The sequence below is a fragment of the Branchiostoma belcheri genome, unplaced genomic scaffold (assembly GCF_001625305.1).
Source record: "Branchiostoma belcheri isolate BF01 breed outbred unplaced genomic scaffold, Haploidv18h27 scaffold231, whole genome shotgun sequence".
NCBI lineage: Eukaryota > Metazoa > Chordata > Leptocardii > Amphioxiformes > Branchiostomatidae > Branchiostoma > Branchiostoma belcheri.
In genome coordinates this window covers 1-23,132 of record NW_017803834.1, presented here as the reverse complement: position 1 = coordinate 23,132, position 23,132 = coordinate 1, and the positions used below count along the sequence as shown (strand labels likewise).

At 42.0% G+C, this 23,132-nt stretch overlaps 1 protein-coding gene across 1 annotated transcript in view; it reads left to right on the top strand.

The window, feature by feature from the left end:
• LOC109470765 (C-myc promoter-binding protein-like) overlaps nt 1-22,603 on the top strand; it is a 52,552-nt gene extending 29,949 nt beyond the window's left edge. The window contains exons 24-38 of the mRNA XM_019769836.1: nt 1,258-1,338; nt 3,554-4,228; nt 5,459-6,964; nt 7,579-7,789; nt 8,566-8,637; nt 10,264-10,458; nt 11,867-12,083; nt 13,846-13,899; nt 14,545-15,036; nt 16,496-16,750; nt 17,093-17,210; nt 17,939-17,996; nt 19,264-19,371; nt 20,890-20,954; nt 21,712-22,603. Of these exons, the coding sequence (XP_019625395.1) occupies nt 1,258-1,338; nt 3,554-4,228; nt 5,459-6,964; nt 7,579-7,789; nt 8,566-8,637; nt 10,264-10,458; nt 11,867-12,083; nt 13,846-13,899; nt 14,545-15,036; nt 16,496-16,750; nt 17,093-17,210; nt 17,939-17,996; nt 19,264-19,371; nt 20,890-20,954; nt 21,712-21,848 (4,244 nt within the window). The 3' untranslated portion in view covers nt 21,849-22,603. The remainder of the gene's footprint in view (nt 1-1,257; nt 1,339-3,553; nt 4,229-5,458; nt 6,965-7,578; nt 7,790-8,565; nt 8,638-10,263; nt 10,459-11,866; nt 12,084-13,845; nt 13,900-14,544; nt 15,037-16,495; nt 16,751-17,092; nt 17,211-17,938; nt 17,997-19,263; nt 19,372-20,889; nt 20,955-21,711) is intronic.
• Nucleotides 22,604-23,132: the final 529 nt, after the last annotated feature.

Genomic DNA, 23,132 nt, shown 5'->3' with positions numbered 1-23,132 from the left:
TTCAGATTTGATAAAGAGAAGCAGTAGTAAGGCCACACCAATTTAATTTCTTGGTTAACGGATTCGCCGCTTCATTTTTTTCTGATTTGCAAATAAAAATAAAAATTCAGAATCAACTGCAAAATGCTCATATTTTGCCCTGAACAGTTGAAAACAGTCCTTTTCTTACTACTTGTTACATTCATTCCATCTTTCAATGCAGTAGTATCATTAAAAGTTCAAAATTCATTGTTTAAATTTTGAACCAGCCTGGTGTGTTGACTTCATGGCTCCTATCGTACCATTTTGGGCCATAATAGGATGCCTAGGCCTGTTTTTATTTTTTTTTCGCGCGCCCGCTCCATTATTTCTGTAGAAAAATCCATTAACCAAGAAATTAAATTGGTGTGGCCTAAGGTTCACTTTGTAATTAGGTTTTCTGGGCATTCTTCTTCATTTTATGTTGTGCACCCAAAATCTTTTCACAGTACCGAAATTTTTAGGTTAGGTGCACCAGTGCACCTATTCCCAAAAATGAATTTCGAGCCCTGATACTAAGATCCTCTGATGTGTTGACTGCTTCCCTCCCTATCAGTTTTGTGTGTTGTGTTTCTTTTCCTTCTACGGCAGACTTGCATCGCCATGGTCTTTGTTTCTTAAAAACCTTTCAACTGAAAACTTTGCTGCTTTGTTTTGTACAATTGGAAACATCAGGGCATAGTACATATATCTGAAAATTGAAAATTTTATGCAATTTGTACTGGCTGGAAACACATTGATCCTGCTCATAAGATTATCTTAATTTTTGATTTCTGTTTAAAGTAAAGTAGATTTCAGTGGTGGCTAAAACCCCTGTTAAATACATGTAATACAATGCAAAATGTGTACCAACAAAACTGTTCCACCACTTGATTGTACTAAAGACCTGGACAATGGTGATGGCATCATGTTGCAAAATATCTGATGCAACCATCTACTTACAGAACTGTCCTGTTCTGTTCTTTTTTCTTTCCTTGGAGTTGGGTATCAACTACGGAAGTAGTTTTGTATATAACAGTTCCATTTTCCCAACTCGATGCCCTAGTTGTTATACCTCTTATGTCTGTACTGTAGATTTCCTACAACAGAATTTCTACCACCATGTACTAGTACTTACCTGACTCACCAGAATCATCTACTACTTTGTACCAATCCATCCATTATTACCCACTTACCGTACTTACCCTTAATTTTCACATGAATGTTTTCTCCACATCTCTGCATGTTTTTCCTCACCAGGGAAGGATATTGAAGGCCATGGAAGGCCAAAAGTGAAAGTGAAACGCTTGATATCTCTGCCCGATGGCGTTGTACCTATCGGTGAGTCATACCAGCGTGACAGTTAACATGCTAAAACCGGTTAATCATTCACGCTCTCCAGTTTGCACCATAGCATGGCCGAACGCAGCACTTTCTCACCCGTCCAGTTATTGTCGTTATGGAAGGTGGTGTTTAATGCTGCATTAGTGCTCCATTGATGCTGGATGAATACTGCATTGATGCCGGTTCAGTGCTGCATTGATGCCGGTTCAGTGCTGCATTGATGCCGGTTCAGTGCTGCATTGATGCCGGTTCAGTGCTGCATTGATGCTGGTTCAGTGCTGCATTGATGCCGGTTCAGTGCTGCATTGATGCTGGTTCAGTGCTGCATTGATGCCGGTTCAGTGCTCCATTGATGCCGGTTCAGTGCTGCATTGATGAGTGCTGCATTGATGCCGGTTCAGTGCTGCATTGATGCTGGTTCAGTGCTGCATTGTTGCTGGTTCAGTGCTGCATTGATGCATGCTGGACTGCATTTGAGTGCTGCCCTATTGCATTGACCATTAATAGTCATTTATCATTCATTATCCAGAGACTCTAGCAATGTTTGATCTCCTTTGACAAGAGCTTGTCACACCAAAAAGATTACACCCCCCTCCCCCCGTGCTCTCAGACCACTAGTCTTAGCACAGAGATAGCTCCACATACAGTCTACAGGTGGAGCATAACTAATTACGATCAGGATAATAGAAAATATTCTACACTATCTCCACCTTCTGGTTCAAGGGTTTGCAAGAGAGGTAACTTTGATAGCCAGGTGACTAGGATGACCGTGAAATTACGGTTATGGCAGTCAGCACCGATTTCTGACTATATCAGCATCAATTGCAGACTATATCAGCATCAAAACTCAAAAGAATTAGGCCAACATTATACACCACTTTCGTAACACATAATTAGCAATGGAGAGGGCTTTGCAATCATTGTCAACTGTTGAAGACTAGCTGGCTTGTTTTGCAGTATAGTAGCTTGCACTTGTACCAAATCAGGTAGCAAATAATAACAAAGAACTTTCTTTTTTTACAACGTTCTTTTTGTGGATTTTCTCAAAATCATGCTTCAGAAGGTTTGCTATGATCCTAGCTTCAAAATATGTAATGCCTGGATTGCCACAAGGAAGGATACTGCTCAGTTTGTCAGACAGACTATCACATTTTATATTGTCCTCTTCATACCTTCCTTTCCATCAAGCTCAACTTACTATAACGTCACTAACTTCACCAGTCAACACGCTGTCTTTTGTTGTTTGCACTTTTGTGTATGTTCGCCTTGTGCATCAGGCCATGTTGATTTGATTATATGGATGATATCCTCTGGGAACCCCAAAACTGATGCGTGCATGCGAATAAAAAAAAAGTTTGGCAAAAAAAAAAGTTGCTTTCATTATGAAATCTGGTTTTGAAGGTTAAACAAATGACACAGAGTATGGTTTGGCAAATAATCTAGTCTTCAAATTCATTTCTTCACATTTTCGTGTTTTTCGTTTGATTTTGGCATTTTATGACATTGGTATCGTTTTCCAATGGTTTTTTTTTCAACTTACGGTGTATATTTGCTCATTTTGCAACTGTTTTGTATGATTCACAGCATGATTAAGATTTTTAATTTTTTGGAAACGGCTGAAAATTCATATAATGAAATCAACATGGCCTTAGTTTTCACAAGTAGTACTACTTGAGCCGCTTGGCTGTTATCTTAGGGGCCGTGTCCCCACAGCTCTGCTATTGAATGTCAGCTGCTATGCATGTTGTTGTTGCCTCTGTTTGTTTGCCTGTGGTTTGGTGCTGTGCTCTCCTCATTTTGTCCAGTTGCATGGTTTGTACAAGTTGTTGCACTGCTGAGAGCAGCACTGCAAGTGTAAGCATTCACACAAGGTAGAAAGAAACATACAGATCATTGTTTGGTACAAAAAATTGTTAATTAAATGTGTCATTATCCTATGTACGGAAAATACTGTAAATCGCTTTATATTCATGGTTACCGAAAAATGGACATGTTCATGGAACTATATGTTCACAGTGGCAGCAGATGCAGAACAAATTTGGCGAGTTATGATAACTTTGTGGTACAAAAGAGATCGCAAAAACAGCAAGTGTAAAGTACTATGAAAATCATCATGATTTACAGTACATAATCTATAGAATGAGAATGAATTATATATCAAAAGATGCTGTATTTTTGTAGTATGGACAGTTGTTTTTATTGTTCCTGACAGGTAGTGCAGCCGGACTTCTCATCACCAGTCAGACCTCCGTGGAGGAGCCCGTGTTCCACGAGCGTTCCTACAGCCTCTCCGCCGCCATCAGACCGGCGCGATCCACCAGAAAGAGACACAAGAGCGCCGGCGACCCGTCCAAGATGAAGCGCGCGGCCGGAGGCAGCGGGGGAAGCGGCGGCGGTGGTGTGGAGCGCCCTCGTTACCCGAGCGGCGACAGTAACGTCACGCTCACGGAGGTGCTGTCCCGACAGGGGAGTCACGAGAGCGAAATGGACGCGGAGTTGAAGATTGACCTGTTCAAAGGCGACGCCAGGCTGCTGTCTGGGTTGAGTCGAGACGACAGCGTCAACCAGGCCCGACAGAGAACTAAGGGCGCTTCTCGCCCGGCCAGCGTGGGCTGGTTCTCGGACGGCAGCCGCTCCCGCTCGAGCAGCGACGCCTCCGTCATGAAACACAGAAAGGCCGCGGGGGCAGCGACGAGGTTGAAAAGAAGCTCAGGCGACAGTGTGATGTCGAGGAAACAGTCGGAAGAGGAGGAGAAGAAGAAGAAAGAACTGGTCAGGAAAGACTCTTGGGAGAACCAGTGGGACCCGTTCTTGAACGAAGACCTGGATAAGGAAGAAACGGATGAAACAAAAGACGACGCAAAAGAGGAATCTGAAGAAGCCAAGTGCAATAGCATCGGAAGGNTTTTTTTTTTGCAAATCAGAAAAAAACGAAGAGGCGAATCCGAGAACCAACAAATTAAATTGGTGTGGCCTAATGCCTGGATTGACAAACTGACATTCCTTGTAAGTTGCCACAAGGAAGGATACTGCTCAGTTTGTCAGACAGACTATCACATTTTATATTGTCCTCTTCATACCTTCCTTTCCATCAAGCTCAACTTACTATAACGTCACTAACTTCACCAGTCAACACGCTGTCTTTTGTTGTTTGCACTTTTGTGTATGTTCGCCTTGTGCATCAGGCCATGTTGATTTGATTATATGGATGATATCCTCTGGGAACCCCAAACTAGATGCGTGCATGCGAATAAAAAAAAGTTTGGCAAAAAAAAAGTTGCTTTCATTATGAAATCTGGTTTTGAAGGTTAAACAAATGACACAGAGTATGGTTTGGCAAATAATCTAGTCTTCAAATTCACTTCTTCACATTTTCGTCTTTTTCGTTTGATTTTGGCATTCTACGACATTGGTATCGTTTTCCAATGGTTTTTTTTCAACCTACGGTGTATATTTGCTCATTTTGCAACTGTTTTGTATGATTCACAGCATGATTAAGATTTTTAATTTTTTGGAAACGGCTGAAAATTCATATAATGAAATCAACATGGCCTTAGTTTTCACAAGTAGTACTACTTGAGCCGCTTGGCTGTTATCTTAGGGGCCGTGTCCCCACAGCTCTGCTATTGAATGTCAGCTGCTATGCATGTTGTTGTTGCCTCTGTTTGTTTGCCTGTGGTTTGGTGCTGTGCTCTCCTCATTTTGTCCAGTTGCATGGTTTGTACAAGTTGTTGCACTGCTGAGAGCAGCACTGCAAGTGTAAGCATTCACACAAGGTAGAAAGAAACATACAGATCATTGTTTGGTACAAAAAATTGTTAATTAAATGTGTCATTATCCTATGTACGGAAAATACTGTAAATCGCTTTATATTCATGGTTACCGAAAAATGGACATGTTCATGGAACTATATGTTCACAGTGGCAGCAGATGCAGAACAAATTTGGCGAGTTATGATAACTTTGTGGTACAAAAGAGATCGCAAAAACAGCAAGTGTAAAGTACTATGAAAATCATCATGATTTACAGTACATAATCTATAGAATGAGAATGAATTATATATCAAAAGATGCTGTATTTTTGTAGTATGGACAGTTGTTTTTATTGTTCCTGACAGGTAGTGCAGCCGGACTTCTCATCACCAGTCAGACCTCCGTGGAGGAGCCCGTGTTCCACGAGCGCTCCTACAGCCTCTCCGCCGCCATCAGACCGGCGCGATCCACCAGAAAGCGACACAAGAGCGCCGGCGACCCGTCCAAGATGAAGCGCGCGGCCGGAGGCAGCGGGGGAAGCGGCAGCGGTGGTGTGGAGCGCCCTCGTTACCCGAGCGGCGACAGTAACGTCACGCTCACGGAGGTGCTGTCCCGACAGGGGAGTCACGAGAGCGAAATGGACGCGGAGTTGAAGATTGACCTGTTCAAAGGCGACGCCAGGCTGCTGTCTGGGTTGAGTCGAGACGACAGCGTCAACCAGGCCCGACAGAGAACTAAGGGCGCTTCTCGCCCGGCCAGCGTGGGCTGGTTCTCGGACGGCAGCCGCTCCCGCTCGAGCAGCGACGCCTCCGTCATGAAACACAGAAAGGCCGCGGGGGCAGCGACGAGGTTGAAAAGAAGCTCAGGCGACAGTGTGATGTCGAGGAAACAGTCGGAAGAGGAGGAGAAGAAGAAGAAGAAAGAACTGGTCAGGAAAGACTCTTGGGAGAACCAGTGGGACCCGTTCTTGAACGAAGACCTGGATAAGGAAGAAACGGATGAAACGAAAGACGACGCAAAAGAGGAATCTGAAGAAGCCAAGTGCAATAGCATCGGAAGGTCTAGGATAAGACGGCCCAGCCTCACAGAGGCGTCCTTCCATCCTTTACTGCCATTGGACGATGACATGGACTCCAAACAGGAGAAAATAGCAAAGTCAGTGCCAAGTGAACCGAAAGGTAAAAGCGATAGATCCCTGAGTCTGGCCTTAGAGTCGGACATGCCCAAGTTGTTTCAGAACTTTGACAGCACGGGCACCTCTCCCACGTCAGCTAACACTAGTCCTCCTCGAGACGTGGTCCGACACATGCACAAGTCCCCCAGCTGTCACGCCAAGCTCGGCTCGGCCGGCAGCCCGCTGGCCAACAAGTTGTCGGAGAGTCCAGACGAATCGGGACTAGTCATAGCGGTGGCCGCCTCCCTCCCCTCCAGAACACCTTCTCACAACAGACAGGGTTCTGGCTCCGGTTTCAGCTTCCTGAAGTCCGCCGCCGCCTCCATGTTCAGTAGTGGCGGTCGGATCTCCTCTCCTACGTCTTCTCCCAGCATGCCTCGCTCCATGAGCGAGGTGACCGGACTGAAGGACCGCGCCTCCCCGGCCCTCACGCCGGTCCACAGCCGCCAGGGCTCCGGCTCCAGCTCCAAACTGGACGTCTTCAAAGCCGCGGCCAGCGCCATGGCCAGTAAGCTGATGGGCAGCTCGCTGACCACCAGGACGGACAACATGCTAAGGGCGCCGGAACTGGACAGCCTGGTGACCTTCGACGGGGACGACTCGGAAGGGGAGAGGACGCCAAAGAGGAGCTCCAGGAACCTGGACTACCTGAGCAGGAGTGAGACACACCTGGTGGGGACACCACCAGACATGGCAGGTCAGTCAAGCTCTGTCTTATGTGTAACACTTAAGATTTTACAAAAGCCTAAACACTCATCAAATGTTTATTCCTATGTTTTTATAGGAATATGATGATGATACTGAATAATGTTTTTATGCATCATGGTAGAACAAGTTTTCAGTACGTTTTTAATGAATCAACAATTCAGCCCTCTGAGACCAATTTTGTCAATCTGACCCCTTCCCCACAACAAAGTGTTGCATAAAAAGTAACTAACAAAAACTATAAATATCAATACATGACATTTAAGTTAACAAACAACATAACAACAAATGATAACAATTAAGTAAATATCTGACAACATTAATTAAGTAACTGATAAATTTATTTGTTAATGAACAAACCATTGATTATCATTATTAAGTTAATAACAATCTCTCGTGTGCCTATTGTATATAGAAGAGCACAGTGATGTAATGACAGGTCCATTGTGCAATTTCTAATTCAAGTTGCAGACAGCTGATATATTTGTGCCCCATAATTATTCTTGACATATGACATATGCACTCATGTAGAAATGTGAATAAATGAAAAAAAAATTCAACAAAGGACCAAAGTTCACTCTGGCACTCCCCCCCTCCCCCCCACAGGGAGCCTCCCCATACCGGGCATGCTGAACCGTCGTGACTCGGTGGACAGCCACGGGTCGTCCCGCTACGCCAGCACACAGAGCATCTTCCACAACTACGCCATGGAGGTGCGCATGAGCAGCTGTATGAGGTGCTACAGCTGTAACGCCCTGCTGTACGACGAGGAAATCATGGCCGGCTGGACACCTGACGACTCCAACCTCAACACTGAGTGGGTATTAGAGTACATGTAGATAGCACAGCATGCAACCTTTTTTTGAACGGTAGGCCAGTGTGCTACTTGGATTTTAAGAATGCCCCAACCCCCCAAAATCATGCCCACTTGGCTTGCACCACTGTATCCGGCAGATGCTTTTTAATTTTAGGAATTAATAGCTATTACTAGTATCAGTTAACTAAAGGCTGTTAGGAATATTGTCAAAGGCGTATGTATGTAACATTGCTTAATTTGAGGAAAGTAGTAACTTATAGGTGGGGCAACCTAAAATTCTGATGGGCAACCTAATTTTTGCCGAGTGGGCAACCTGGTTCAAAAAAGTATTTTGTACACTGATAGTAGATCACTTGAAGCCAGGTAGGAAGATCTCTTCCATTACAGGACGCTTGTCTATTTACTGAATTGTCATTTCTGGCCTAAGTGGACAATTCAGGACTGTATAGTCATACATTACTGGGTGGTCTTCCATATGTTTGTCTATTGTATTATTGAAGGAGTTTACAGTAGGTACTGATACCACTTCCTCTGGTAGACTATTCCACCAAGTGGCCATCCTGTTTGTGAAGAAGTGTGCTGTTTGTTCTCTTTTAAGGACTTTTTCATTATCCTCAGGTTGTGTCCTCTTGTTCTCGATTCAGTTTTTAGTTGAAATGGATTAGAAGTATCAGACATCTTGCAGTGCCCATCTTCAGCCCTTGGGCCACACAGTTGTGCAAGCACTACACCAGGTACTATGTATTCTGAATGTTCTCTCTACTGTTTTGTTTCAGATGCCAGCATTGCAAGTCTCTCCTTGTCCCCTTCCTTAATGTTGTAGTGACTGACCTGAGAGGAGGAAGCAGGTGAGTGGGGATAGGTGGAAGGGAGGGGGGGGGTGCTTAGTCTGTGTAACACTAACTCTGGCTAATCTGGGCCGTAATGGGCCCATTCTTTGTTACTCCGTGAAGGAGGTCAGGACCTCCGGACGGAGTGTTGTAATCGGCTGATTTTTCATGTTCGCAGTCAAAACACTGGGTTCTCTTTGTGTAATCGGCACGCAATTTTATACGCCGTCTGCGGGCATGCCCGTGTTGATGCACGAATGTGTATTTTTGCCGTTGCTGCTTTCGCGGTCAATGTAATATCGCAGACGCACCCCTACAATTACGAGGCGAATTGGAATGGTCCAGAAAAACGCGTTGTTTGGAATAGCAGTGGGGTTCAAAAAAGTTCATGCAGATACGGGGTGGTTTTTATAAGTGGTTCCAGATGTTTTTGCCCATGGTTAAGAGATGCCAAGTTTTTTGGAAGATGTTCGCAGCCAAAACGCATTCTTCCGTACGTCGCATTTCTGTGTAATTTCGCATGTGGTGTTGCATTATGTCCGGGATGATGCACGTCTTTTTATTTTTACCGTAGCTGTTTTGATATTGGAGTAAATGCTTATTTTCGAAACATCCCCATTTCTTTGAAATGGTTTCGTCCGTTTATGCAACTGTTACTGCGCTAATGACGACCAGTCGCGCTGTCCTGATACACCGCGAATGTGCGAGTGTTCCCTGTAGACAGTCCCGGGAGTCATTTTTTTGCACATTCCAGGAGCCAAACCAAAATACGTTCATGAACCGAGTCCAAAAAACCGAAACGTGAAAATCGGATGATCGGACCTGATGTACATTTCTCTTTCTATAGATTGTACACACAATACACACATCTTTAGATAATCTGGCCATGGCAGGTTAAAAAAAAAGTAACCCTGAATCATACTAGATTAGCGTAAATGCATGTTAATGCGTTCAAAACAAGAAAAAAATTGTTTCCGGGTATTAATCTCTTGAATCACGGCGCTGAATATTGACGCAAAATATTTCGGGCATCGCGCGCCCTTCCCGCGTCACGTGTAGGCATCTCGCATCTCTGATTGGTTGTTGCGTCTTAAGATGACTGAGCCGACGCGCGTTTAAACAATTTTTCTTTGTTCGATTTATCACACTTCACAGAGAATTGTCGCCAATGGCTACTTCTTTTTGTTGCAATATATAATACTTCACGGAGAATTGTCACCTATGGCTTCTTGTTTATTTGTTTATTTTGTTCATTAAAATTTTCCACATGGCAAGTGGAAGGGGAACAGGTGAAGACAACTCTACCAGCATGCACCCCAAATGTACATCAGTCAAAGACCGAGTCAATATTGATAAATAATATGCAAAGTGAGACAGTAAAGCAAACCTATTGTATAAATTTCCAGTCAGTAAGGCCTTACAATTAAACTTGAAGCACATCTACAAGCTGATGTCCATGTGCATTGATTGTTGGTGGCAGAATATTAAGACCGCGAACTTTTGCTATTGCAAACATTAAGTAATTTGCAGTATTTGCCCACTATACATGTATAGGGCCCTAATGGGAACCGTAAAAAGGTCTGTGTTCTGCAAAAACCAGTAGATTTGCTTCCATATATTAACTCTCTGTTGTTCTCCTCACAGGCAATTTCTAACCCCCAGCCAATCAATAGAGAGCTTCCACAGTATCCAATCAGCTCCCCCGATCCATCCCATGGCGACGGTGAGCCAGACCAGCCTGACGAGGACGGGGTCGGACCTGAGCGCTGACAGCCTGGTGCAGGTGGGGGAGGCGGAGGTGGATGGAACAGCCATGAGCCACAGCTACAGCCCTGCCAGGTGTGGACAACTGTCAATCATCCTTACCAGTGGTCGAAATACTTTTTTTCAGTGTTCTGCAATATTGCAGAAGAGTCAAAATTTTGTTCTGCAATTTGGAAATACTTTCTGCAAATACACAAGCCTCTATACTACAATCTTGCAAGTTTATAAGCATCAACTATTGATTGATATGCAAATTAGTGAAGAAGAAAAAATTTTTGGAAGTCCAAAAGGAAACAAAAGATAGACAAGCCAAGACAAGGTTGATGTAAATTAATGAAGAAGCTCCTGTTGTTTCAGAACAGGAGCTTAAGTGTTGTCTGTCCTCGGGGCTGGGAGCCCCAAATCCCAAGTGGCAATTTTTCCTCCTGCAAAATTGCAGATTGTATAAATTGTTCTTCTGCAATCTTGAAAATCTATCTGCAGATTGCAGACTGTAGACAGGTATTTTGAACACTGCTTACAGTCAGACATTTTCTCCCTGCATAGAGAACTTTAACTTATTTAAAGCAGGGACCCCCATTTATTACATGTACCTCAAATCAATGTAGCATCACAGACTGACACTATGGAATAAACTGACCACTGAAAAAAGACACTGCAATACAGTAACAGAATTCAAAAGTAGACTGGCAGGCACAACTAAAAGGGATTAATTTTAGCTACACAATGTACCTACATGTATTAGCTATCGGGACAAGTACTTAATGTATATTTTGTTGATGTCAGCGGTCAGCATTCCCAGGAACTCCTTAAAAACAGGGTTTTGCCTAGAGAGTGTGTGTCCTGGTAAGGCCATGTTGATTTGATTATATGGATGACATCCTCTGGGAACCCCAAAACTGATGCGAGCGTGCGAATAAAAAAAAAGTTTTGAAAAAAAAAAAAAGTTGCTTTCATTATGAAATCTACGTGGTCATGAAGATCGAACAAATGACACAGGGTATGGTATGGCGAATAATCTACTCTTCAAATTCATTTCTTTACATTTTCGTCTTTTTCGTTTGGTTTTGACATTCTACAACATTGTTATTGTTTTCCAATACTTTTTGTGCAACTTACAGTATATATTTGCTCATTTTGCAACTGTTTTGTACGATTTACAGCATGGTTGAAAACTTTTTTTTTTTTGGAAACGGCCGAAAATTGATGCGCGCGCGGATGTCATCCATATAATCAAATCAACATGGCCTAAAATAAATACATGAAAATGAATGAAATCTAGCGTCAGTCTTTATGTCCTAGGGCAGAATTTTGCTGCTTGGAATGATTCCACCATTCCATCCTACTTTCAGCAATTAACACAGGTTAGAAGTCTCACAGATTCCTCAGCTTACAAGTACATATCACAAGAGAACCTGCCCATTACCCTAACAGTGGAGAATGTATTGAGAAATTCAACCGTGTCACCTTCAACCCCCAACAGGCCCCACATCAAGCTGAAACACTCCCTGTCTGTGGAACACCCCCACACCAACTCTGCGCCCCAGCCCATCCACATCCCCGCGGACCGGCGCCGCTGCACCAGCGAGTGTGTCCCAGCGCGCAGGGAGTCGCTGGGATCGTCCCTCAAGACCGGACCGCTCCTGAGTGTGGAGGAAGAACAGGACAAGAGTCTTCCCTCCAGCTTCAAGGACCAACAGGTAAGCCTGCGCAGTTGATTATGTATTACATAACAGATTCTTTAAGACATTACCAAAAAGACCTTAGTCTGATGAAATTCAGAAACATACAATGATACATACAGTACAGAAAATAGTTATGAAACATAGAGGAAATAGGCCCTGAAGATAATGAAATTGCATGTGCTAAACCAAACATTTTGTACATCCACACACACAGGTGCACACACACATGCAACTTGTTCATCTTGTTGCACACTCAGTTTTAGTAAGTAGCTTGATTAGAATCTTGAGTTCTCTGGTAGTTTCAATGTAGATGTAAGTACATGAACTTAAGTTCTCTATAAAATATAACCTTTTTGATAAGTAAAAGCTTGCCATGTATGTACAATAGGTAACCGATTCTAACAGAACTTGGACACGCACAGGCTAAAACCTCCTATAACTTTAACTTTAACTTACGACTCAGTCTGGTATCCAGGATATGTCAGAATTACTTGTCAGTGACTTTGTATGATGTGTTTACAAAACTCTTAGAGCATAATGTACTAATGCTCTCTCTTGACTACTATACTGATGCACTCCTATGTTAGAAGCCACCTCACAGTTCCACTGCCACAAGGGATTGTGGGAAAGGTCAACAGAAGTAACAGCATGTAAAAGTACATACATGTATCCTATAGAAACATTGCAAACATTTTTAGTGGCAAAGAATCGTTTACATTAACTTTCACCTTAGACCACAATGTATAATGGCAGCAAATGTGCACTCGGAACTGTGAGATGGCTTATTATCATTCACAGAATATTTTCTTCTCAGCACTCTTGGCATCTTCAGTCCCTTCATCATTAATCTACTGACTAATACCTTCCTTTCATCTATGCCTATATCTATGCACAGCTTATGTGTCTGAGCAGAAAGCCCTCTCTCACAAAGCCTGTTCCAGCATGTTGTGCTACTGATGAAAGCTAACAAGAGAAAACTTCCTTGTGAAACATGGTACACTTAATAGCTAAATGAGATGTGATACATAAACAGTTCTTGTATGATTTTATCAGTGGTTGTGGGTATACATAACTGCATCATGGTGTGACCATATACAAGAACTACCGGTACAATGTATGTGTACATGACAGCATACTGTTCATACGTAGTAGTAAAGACCAACAGGCTTAGATATTGTTCAGATTATGTATTTGGCCAGCATTTAAGCCCTATAAGTTTATGTGGGTTACTACATGTACTTCTAACTGGAATCTGGGAACACATCTTGTGTTAGATCAATGGCTATTATGACACAATTATATGAAAATCATAGTCACTTCACTGCACATGGTGTCACTCAACATGCTGTACTTGCATGGCTACTTCAAACTGCTTTCTGTGCTTGTGCCCTTCAGTCTGCCATTGCTGAAGTCTTGTTTGTGGCGTCAATGTCCTTATTGTTAGGCTAGAAATGTACATGTAGAGATCGAAAGGTCATGGGTTTGAATCCTTGCATTCTTGGCTAAAGATTCTGTCCTTGGGTAAACGGGTAACCGGGTATAAGTGGATACCTGACTTCAGTTGGGGAGGTAAAAGGCAGTGGAAGGAGAGGTTTGGGCTCTGCTTTCCAATACAATGCCCAAGACTGATACACACTGGCCCTTGAGCCTTTCAAATGGCTATGGGACATTTTGCCTTTTACTTTGTAGGTATCTGCATGGAAACAGCCATGTGTGTGTAGTCTTTGTGTGTAAGTCTTGTGTTCCCATGTAGAAAGTTGTGTGTTGTACGTTACAGGAACAGAAGGACAGTACGGTACAGGATCCCAAGCCAGATACTTCCACCTCACAGGTAACTCTCCTGGCCACATCCATGCATGCTTCCCAATCATCAGTACTCACAATCACTGCTCTGCAATATCACCAGCCGATACTAACAAATCTTCTAGATATTCTAGCCATTGATCATTATTTGTGTACGTATAATTTTGCACAGGTGCATAGAGTGGTATGTGTACATAGACTATTGACTAATCATGAGAAATCATTGATATATGATATAATGTTGATTGTGCAATGGATTATGACTGTCTGGTATATGTGTATAGTCTTAGGCTACCAGTATTGATTGTTCTCTTCCGATCAGAAAATAATTCTGGACTGTCAAATGGAAGAATGTTTTACTATGCTAGACATGTGCCTTTTGTTTATGTCCTTTCTTGAGCAAGTTCATAGAAATGAATAATATCTTTAACCAGGATAACTATAGGAGTAACTATAAGAGAAACTACGGTATCTCTAACAGTGAACCAAAATGTGTTGTGTATCCCACATGTGACGTTGCATAATTATGAAGACTCCATTCAGAAAAGGGTGCTCCATTTTGTATGAAGCAGAGTTAAAAAATAATTAGATCACTGTCAGCTCTCAAACAGAGTATGTGCAATCAATGTCATTCGTACGACTGTAACTGCAAATATTACTTCAAATTTTAAAGCATGTGAAGCTGAGCGTAAGGGGAGGTGTGGTCGCCAATCCGCGGGTGGTGGAGATTCGCAAAGAGTGCCTCGGGTCCTTCAAGTACCGCCCGCAGCAACTCCCCGAGGCCGTCTGCTACCTGGGCATGGGCGACGACGGGGAATCCGAAGCCAAGAAAAAACCCATCTGGTTGGGGAGGACTAAAGTCACACCGCTGGAGAACAAGCTGAACAGGCCCAAGTCTAAAAGTGTGGAAGCCCTGCTCGAAGACTCCGATCCGAAGGTCACCATTACGAGAAGCGCAAGTCTAGAAGGAATAAGGTCTGCAGTGGAGAATTCTGCTCAATCTGATGGTGTTGGAGATACCGCGTTGACCAATCGCCTGAGTAGAAGCGTTGGGAGCGGACTGGATGAAACCGGTTCCGAGTCGCCGTCGTCGTCATCAGCGGCGCCGCAACGAGTCGTGACGGGACTGGACGAGACGACGGGGCAGGTGGATAGCATGGACACGGTTTGTACACGTCCCACAGAACCATTTACACCTGTTTTTAAACGCAGCTGGGATGGCAAGGATCAGGCTTAGGTGATTTTTGTGCTGTGCTAGGTGTCACAATGATTCTTCCTCAGACAACATTTCAATTCTCACAGTGAAAAAACACTACATCAAAATCAATTGACAATTCAATCATACAAACTGGAGCATTGATAGTGATTCCACTCAATATGTTAAATCAATCATGCATTATTGTCCACAGTGTGTCAAAAGGCTCTTGATCGTGAAGGAAGTTGAAGTCGAGTATCTCGTCCGTGATTGGTGTGTGTGCACAACATGATTATTGTCAGAGCCAATCAGGCGTGTGGTGTTGTTGACCACTTTTTAAAAAATCATTGCAGCAATGTTCCAGTTAATTGTAAGGAGACCGTCTAGTTCTTTTTTTTGTTGTTTTGATGTACAACAAATCACTGGTTCATGTATATTAATTAGCCTAGATGGACAATGCATTTGATGTCCAATGCTGATGATATACAAGCACACAGTACTAGGCATTTTGCAAAAATAGTTTGCATTATTGAGGATTGTAGTCAACATTAACAATATTCTTAACCTTCTCCCTGTGTCCCTACACACCAAACATGTATTGTTTGCAGAAGTCTCTAGGGAGAAGGTTAATTATACATGTATATTGAGATATTATAGTTTGGAGCTGGATTTTATAAAAAGCAGTGTCCACCCGATGTATCATCAACAAATCAAAAGACTAAATCAGATTTAGCAAGTTCGCTCTGCCACCAGAGATTTTTCCAAAACCAATCTATTGATTCTTTAGAATTCCTAATGCATGTACAATGTACATGTAGTTCCAATGTTTCATCTTGTAGAGTTCTGTGCAATTGTTATTGCGGTATCAATCATTTACCCTATCTAGGGAATTTCAATATGGTGCATAAGTCACTGTGTGAAGGTCATATATCTACCTAGCATGACTTTTGGTTGCTACTTCTGCAGACAAATCAGTACCTGTACCTGTTTTTTTTTAAATACATGACAGGTAGAAATTATAATTAATAGATCTAAGCTTTTGATTCCACAGTTGGGGCCTGTGTGGTGATATTCCAGTCTCCTTGCTTCACCAGCAAGACTGAATTTTGAAAGCTTTTGATTCCTTTAGCTAACTCCTTTGATTTTTCTTATGGTCTAGGTTCGTCGTCTGGATTTCTAGATCACAGATGCAGCGTCTTCAATGCCGTGTAAAGAGAATGCTGGCAGAAAGTTTTAATCCTGCTGTCAGGAATTCTCTTTACACAGCATTTCCGAGGCATTCCCGCTGACGCCAGTACCGCTGTTGCAAAAATCTGTGTCTAAAGTGGGCCTAAGCCTCTTGGTTGTGTAAAAAGAATCTCTTTATGCAGTGACTCTCTAACCTGATGAAACATATTCACAGAGCATGATTTGTTGCCATCTCCTGCAGGAGTTCCTGGCGGTCGCGTCGCAGCGCCCGCAGCCTGACCCCATCACGGTGCCGTACCTGAGCCCGCTGGTGCTGCGGAAGGAGGTGGAGAACGTGCTGGAGAGCGAGGGCGACGGCTCGCTCACCCGCGCCGACTTCGTGGACCAGCACCCCATCATCTACTGGAACCTGGTCTGGTACTTCCGCCGGCTGGACGTGCCCAGTAACCTCATCGGGCTGGTGCTGTCTGCTGAGATCACCACCAAGGCTGCAGAGGTATGGCCCTTCTCACAGATTGTCCAAAATTGATAAATAGAAAGTAGAAAGGTAACATTTGCAAAGCAAATGCATAATGTTGTACCCTCACAAATGGTCTGCTCAGATAATTCTTACTCATATTCATATATATGGTGACAGGAGTCTAAATCCCTCATGCTATTAAGTTGCAACATGACAAAACCCAACACTAGTTACCATGGTGACATACATCTGGTTCAGGTCATTGACCTTCTGTTTTTGGAGAGGAGGAAGCAGAGCAAAAACAACATAATAAAGATATACACTACAGTGAATGTAAAACATATGCCTGTTTTTTCTCCATTGCTTTCTCCTGTACAGATCCCCAAGCAGTGGCTGTCAGCGGACAGTAAGCACGTGTGTGTGAAGGTTCTCTGGGACAACATCAACCTACACGAAGAGCCAGGCCAGCCTCTGTACCTCATGTGGAATGCACATGGTACTAATATGAACTCTTTTACTATCAATGCTGAGGTCACATTTTCAAACAGACAGCTCTCAGGAACAAAAGTTACAATATGAAAAAGAAGAAAACACAAATACATTTTAGAAACTGACCATGAGTACTATTTGTGTTATAATCTTGATCTGAATTGTTAATTTTTTGTTGATGCTAACAACCTGTGACTGGGCCATGGTTTGGCAAGAAAGTTATTTTTGCAATGCAGTGTACATGGGTTTGTGGAAAGCATAGCTCAAGAAGCTGTGGATAGAACTTTATGATATTTGGTATGTGGGTAGGTGACGGCAAAATTTGATCAAAATTGTGCATCACCTTGTGGCTTTCTACGGTAGTGCAGCATAACATTTGTTACTGTAGTATTGTTTGTTCTAGACTTGCTATGGTCAGATACCTCTTAGGCTTGAGAAGAGGTGGTGTAGGTTTGGGCCCTCTAGCAGCATTATTTAGAACTGCAGGGACCAATTTTGTCTCATGCTTTGAAAGAGAGTAACTCAAGAATGGATTGATAGATCATGAGTGGTGATTTTTGTTAGGTAAATTGACATAACTGGATGCTAAATTATGCAAATCAAGTCTATAATTTTTGTCACCATTCTTATCTTAACATAATCTTCAGTAGGTGCAGCAAGAGTTATTTTCAAGATAATTTACATGTTCTCATATGTAAGTCCTTTCTTTTTCTAATGGATTGTTTTGGTCCACAGCTCAAAAGTCATCCTTGGCACATGCCCTGATCACAGAGGAGAAGCTGTCGTCCAAGCGGTAAGTTATCAAACATAACTATTAACACACACACACACACACACACTCAGTACATTGTTCTGTGAAACATATACTGCACAAACTTGCATTAGGCCACAGCAAGTAATTTTTATGGATGACATCCGCGCGCGCATTAATTTTCGCCTGATTTTGGAAAAAAAAAAGAAGAAATTTTCTTGCCTTCTGACAGTGGTCACCATGCCGAAAATAGGCCAAGATGTCTGTTGCCATGCCTGAAGGTGGATGGCAGATAGTTATAAAGAGAGGAGACGAGACAAGGCTCTGATTTTATGTTTTGTTTCTTACTTTGATGCAGTGATATGTGATGCTGGCTGTGTATATGTGATGTTCCCATTGAATCAAAACCATTTGTACAATGATTGAGTCAAAATTTCAAAATGTAAGAACCTTGTTTTTTTCGGCCCGCCTTGTTTTTTTTTGCCCGCTCGCATTAGATTTGGAATCTGTGGAGGATGTCATCCATAAAATTTACTTTCTGTGGCCTTACAATTACATTGTATGTTCAGCATGAGGTACAATTTGCCATGTTGGTAATTATATACTAGCACTACATGTACTGTGACATTTCAGGTATTTATTGATTCTTTCATGTGCAATTGTATTTGATGGCAGTTAATGTGCTTTGAATGAACTTGTGTACTTTTGTCATGTTTGTATAGCGTTGCACGTTTGCAACAGGCAAATCACTGACGAGGAAAAATTGATAAGGAACACTAAATTGTAAAATATTTGTGTTTTTATATTCACAGCTTTTGTAATCGTAGATCATTTCACAGTAGAAAAATTTGGTTGTCAATGGTGTTGTTCTAACGTCTAATGGTGTCAAGTTAACCATTTATTTCATTTTGTTTATTAGTTTGGCTGTTTAGCACACACAGCCAAGGCAGCACAAGTAGACTGTGGGAAATACAAATTTATTGTGGCAAAAAAAAAAATTTATGACAATTAATTATGTACCATGCAATTATGTATTATGTACAATGTATCTGATAATTTTGGGATCGAATGTGTCTGTGCACTTAAGCGAGGGGAATTGATGTGACATTATATTGAACCGAAAATCATTGATATACGATGTTAAGACCAGGTTCACTTTGCACTGATTAGAAAAAAAAATACAAAAGGCTTGCCCTGCTGACAAGACAAGACAAAGCATTACAATAACATGATATGAGCAGCTTAACAGTTGATAACATTATTCTATGCAGATAAAGACATTGTTAACTATTTACCTGTTTGATACCAGGTTCATGCAGTCCATAGTGACGAGTATCCAGAGTAATGACCTGCTGACTCCTATGAAGTACATGCTGCAGGAGTACCACAAACACAAGGCCACACAGGGGAGACACAGGTCAGGAAACATCCTGTAGTCCTGTAATAATTCATGGTTTACTGGTCAAACATTACCCATGCAATCGCAGCCTTTTATAGTGCTGAATTGATGCAGGGTTTACAATCACTTTACAATCACGTAGGAATCAACCAATAATCACAAACAATCACATATACATGTACTTAGAACATATTAGCTCCACACACTTTTTGTTGAACTGTTGCAAGGGTGCCACAAAGTGATCTCAATACGACTTTCCCCAACCGAACCCATTCACACCTGGGTGGAGTGAGGAAAGTCGTGTAAAGTGCCTTTCCCAACGCCTTTTGCAGCTCAGGGTCAAACCTGGGTCTCACCATTTCATAGTCGAATGCTCTACCTCTAAGCCACCCGACGCCACTGTACACTAGTGTACACTAGGGCTCTGCACCATTAGGCCATGTTGATTTGATAATATGGATGACATTCGTGCATGCATGAATTTTTATCTGTTTCCAAAATAGGTTTTTGACCATACAAAGCAGCTGCAAATTGAGCAAATGTATGAAATGAATTGAAAAACTAGAAAGGCCAATATTTGCTTTGGAGCAAATACAGTGATGGGTTCACCACATTTTACGACATGGCAGGGAAAGAATGAGAAACACAAGGGAAAACAATGATTTACATTGATATAACTATAATATGAAGTAACATACGACTAAAACAACAGTTGGATAGCTATTCCCTACTTTATTGGTTAGGATTTTTAATTGCATAATGCAAACTGTTGATTTTCAAAATAAAAATAACGTTCATGCCCTGCATTCCAATGCTGGAGCAGGAAAGCTTGAAATACCTACCAAAACACTTGAATACAGACATACTGTCAGTATGGAAATGCTCTGTGCAGGTGTTAATCAAGTTAAATCCCAACAGCCAATCAGCAAGAAGTATAGAGGAAAGCTGCATGCCTATTGGTTGATGCCCTGCATTCCATTGTGATGACTCATACCCAAACGTGGTAAACATGGCACACTAACACAGTAATACATTTGCTATAACACAGCCAAAAAACTCAAATAAAACCATTCTAAAAGCCTGTATCACAAAAATTTAAAAAACGCCTAAGGGTATTTGCCCACTGTACCTCCATACCAAATTTCAGGACCTTAGGCCCTAAAATGAAGAAGCTGAATCCATTTAAAAAATGGCAGGAGAAGAAGGAGGAGGAGGAGGAGGAGGAGAAGAAGAAACACCAGAAAAAGCAATATGGTTTCACCACACCCACTTCGTGGTGTGGTGAACCCATAAAAAAATACTGGAAAACAATACTAATGCCATAGAATGCCAAAATCAATTCCAAAAAGGAGAAAATGTGAGGAAATGAAAATGAAGAGTCTATTACTAGTATTTGCCATACCATACTCTGTGTGTTCAGCCATCTTGTTGCATGTGTGATTGAAGACAGATCTTGCATGCCTTACAACATTATACTGATGGTAAAGTTGTCTTTGAACTCACTCCTAGTTTTCATGTTTCATCAATATTCTACAGGAGTATCTACAGAGAGATACTATATCTGTCCTTAGTATCTCTGGGAAGGGACAACATTGATCATGGTAAGCTTGTTTATTTTATAGTCAAATTTTCAGCACTGTTAGTTGTATGGTAAAAGTTCGCTACTGAGAATTTTATTTTTTTCTTCTTTTCTTTTTCGAAAAACGGTTGCCTATCAAAATGACCAAATTACATTTTTGTTACTTTCCACTCCATGCATGTGGTATGTGCAGGTAGGATGACAGCACCATGTGAGTTTTGAAATGCACCTTACCTCCTACCATTCTTTACCTTACTTCCTAACTTAAAGAAATAAAGTCTCTGTTGTCACATATGCCAAGCTGCCTGCTATTGTTGTTTGAGCTTATTTAACTGCACAAGTTATGAAAATTAATAGCAAAGAGCAAGCTTACATTTAGATGTACACATTTTATAAGAGGAAGTTTGGATTTAGTTTAGTTCTACCTCGTGTTTTGAAAGTCTACCACAGACTTTTTACAGATCCCATTGCATGCTGCGAGATGCTCAGTACTATGGCTAGAACATTGCAAACAACATCCTTACTTTGACCACACGTATGGTTTGCATGTCTGCCGTGTCTGATCCAGTGTATGAAAAGTATATTTGCCCCCTTCATTTCCCATAGTGCCCTGTATCTCCCAGCATGCAATTGGATCTGGAAAGGTCTATGTCAGCCTTTGTAAAAAACAAAATGGCTACATTTCACCTTTGACCAAGCGCAAACCACAAGTGTTCCGTACGAAACCATTCGTTATAGATCTCGGTCAAACATGCCTTCCTTTTTCTCACCCTGCACAGACGCTTTTGACCGCGAGTACAAGCTGGCATTCAGCCGCCTGTCGGAGGACCTGCAGGCCATGACACAAGAAGACGACAAACCGCCCAGCGCACGAACTCTGTGGTGTCGGCGCATCTTTAGCTCTCTCTACCTGTAGCTCAAGCTCCGCTTCATGATAACTTCTTCTACTTGTGTATAATCTTTACTACTTTTTATTTGCTGCTGGGGTTCAAAGTTTACTACCGATAAGATTTATCAATAATTATCACCCGACTAGTTTACTTCTGCAAAGTGTTCTGTAAGAAAGGAACGTGTATATAGCTGTGAAAAAAAAATGATACAGTACATTTAAAGTGTCTTTGTTTGCAGTCCACGTTATATAGATACCTGGTCTTGCAAGTGAGTATAAGATTTTTGCTCTAGATGGCTCTACATGTATATTATGATGTTACCAATGATAGGAGCTATGGTTTTTCTGCATTTGTACAAGCAAACTTAAGGGGAATAGTTTAAGGAGTAAGGGACGCTCAGCACTGTGCAAGTAGATTTGTGGAACTCTGGTAGAAAGCAATGAACATTTAACAAAAGTAGAGGTACAACACACAAAGAAGTTTGTGGTCCTGTAATGCAAAGTGTTAGTTTATTGCATGTGGTTAGTTGGTACATATATTACAATTTATAACCTTAGAAAGTTTCTTAACTTCTCATAGCCCACAAAGTGCAGATTTTGTGGGATTTGAGCTTCTCGTTTTGTTGAGCCTAAGGTAGGAAATTGGCACCATGGACAAGTAGCCTTCATTTGTGTGATAGCAAGAAACTTACAGATACAATATTTCTACTCAAGGCTGGCAAAACTCCAGCTGCGTATTGGAAAGGTTAGATTAGCCTCTACCAGGCACCGCGGATCACTGGAAAAATAGTAGAAATTGGCCGAAATAAAGGAATAATGTACCAGGGGAGGTAGCTGGCCAGAGAAGATCCCATTCGCGACCCGTGGGGTTGGATCTTCTCAGGCCGGCTACCTCCCCTTTATTTTGGCCAATTTCTACTATTTTTCCAGCGATCCGTTGTGCCTGGTAGAGGCTAAGGTTAGATGGCATCATGACCTGATGTTGTGTCATTTACCTAGTAGTTACGCTAGCGGACACAAGATCAAGTGGTCATGGGTTTGATTCCTGGATGTACTTGGCCAGACGTTGTCACTCCCTCAAACTCCCTCAAAATGGCAGTACCTAAAGTCCATGTCCAATAATACCACACAGTGGTGGATTTTTAACAACCCATTTCCCCATAGTCTCAGATGGCTATGGGACTATCATCATCTTTTTATCTGTGAACATGGTCTCCATACCACAAAAAAAAAAAAAGCATGAAAAATACTGATTATTCAGACATCATTTGACATTTCTTCAAAGAACAAATTAGTATATCATAATCAAAT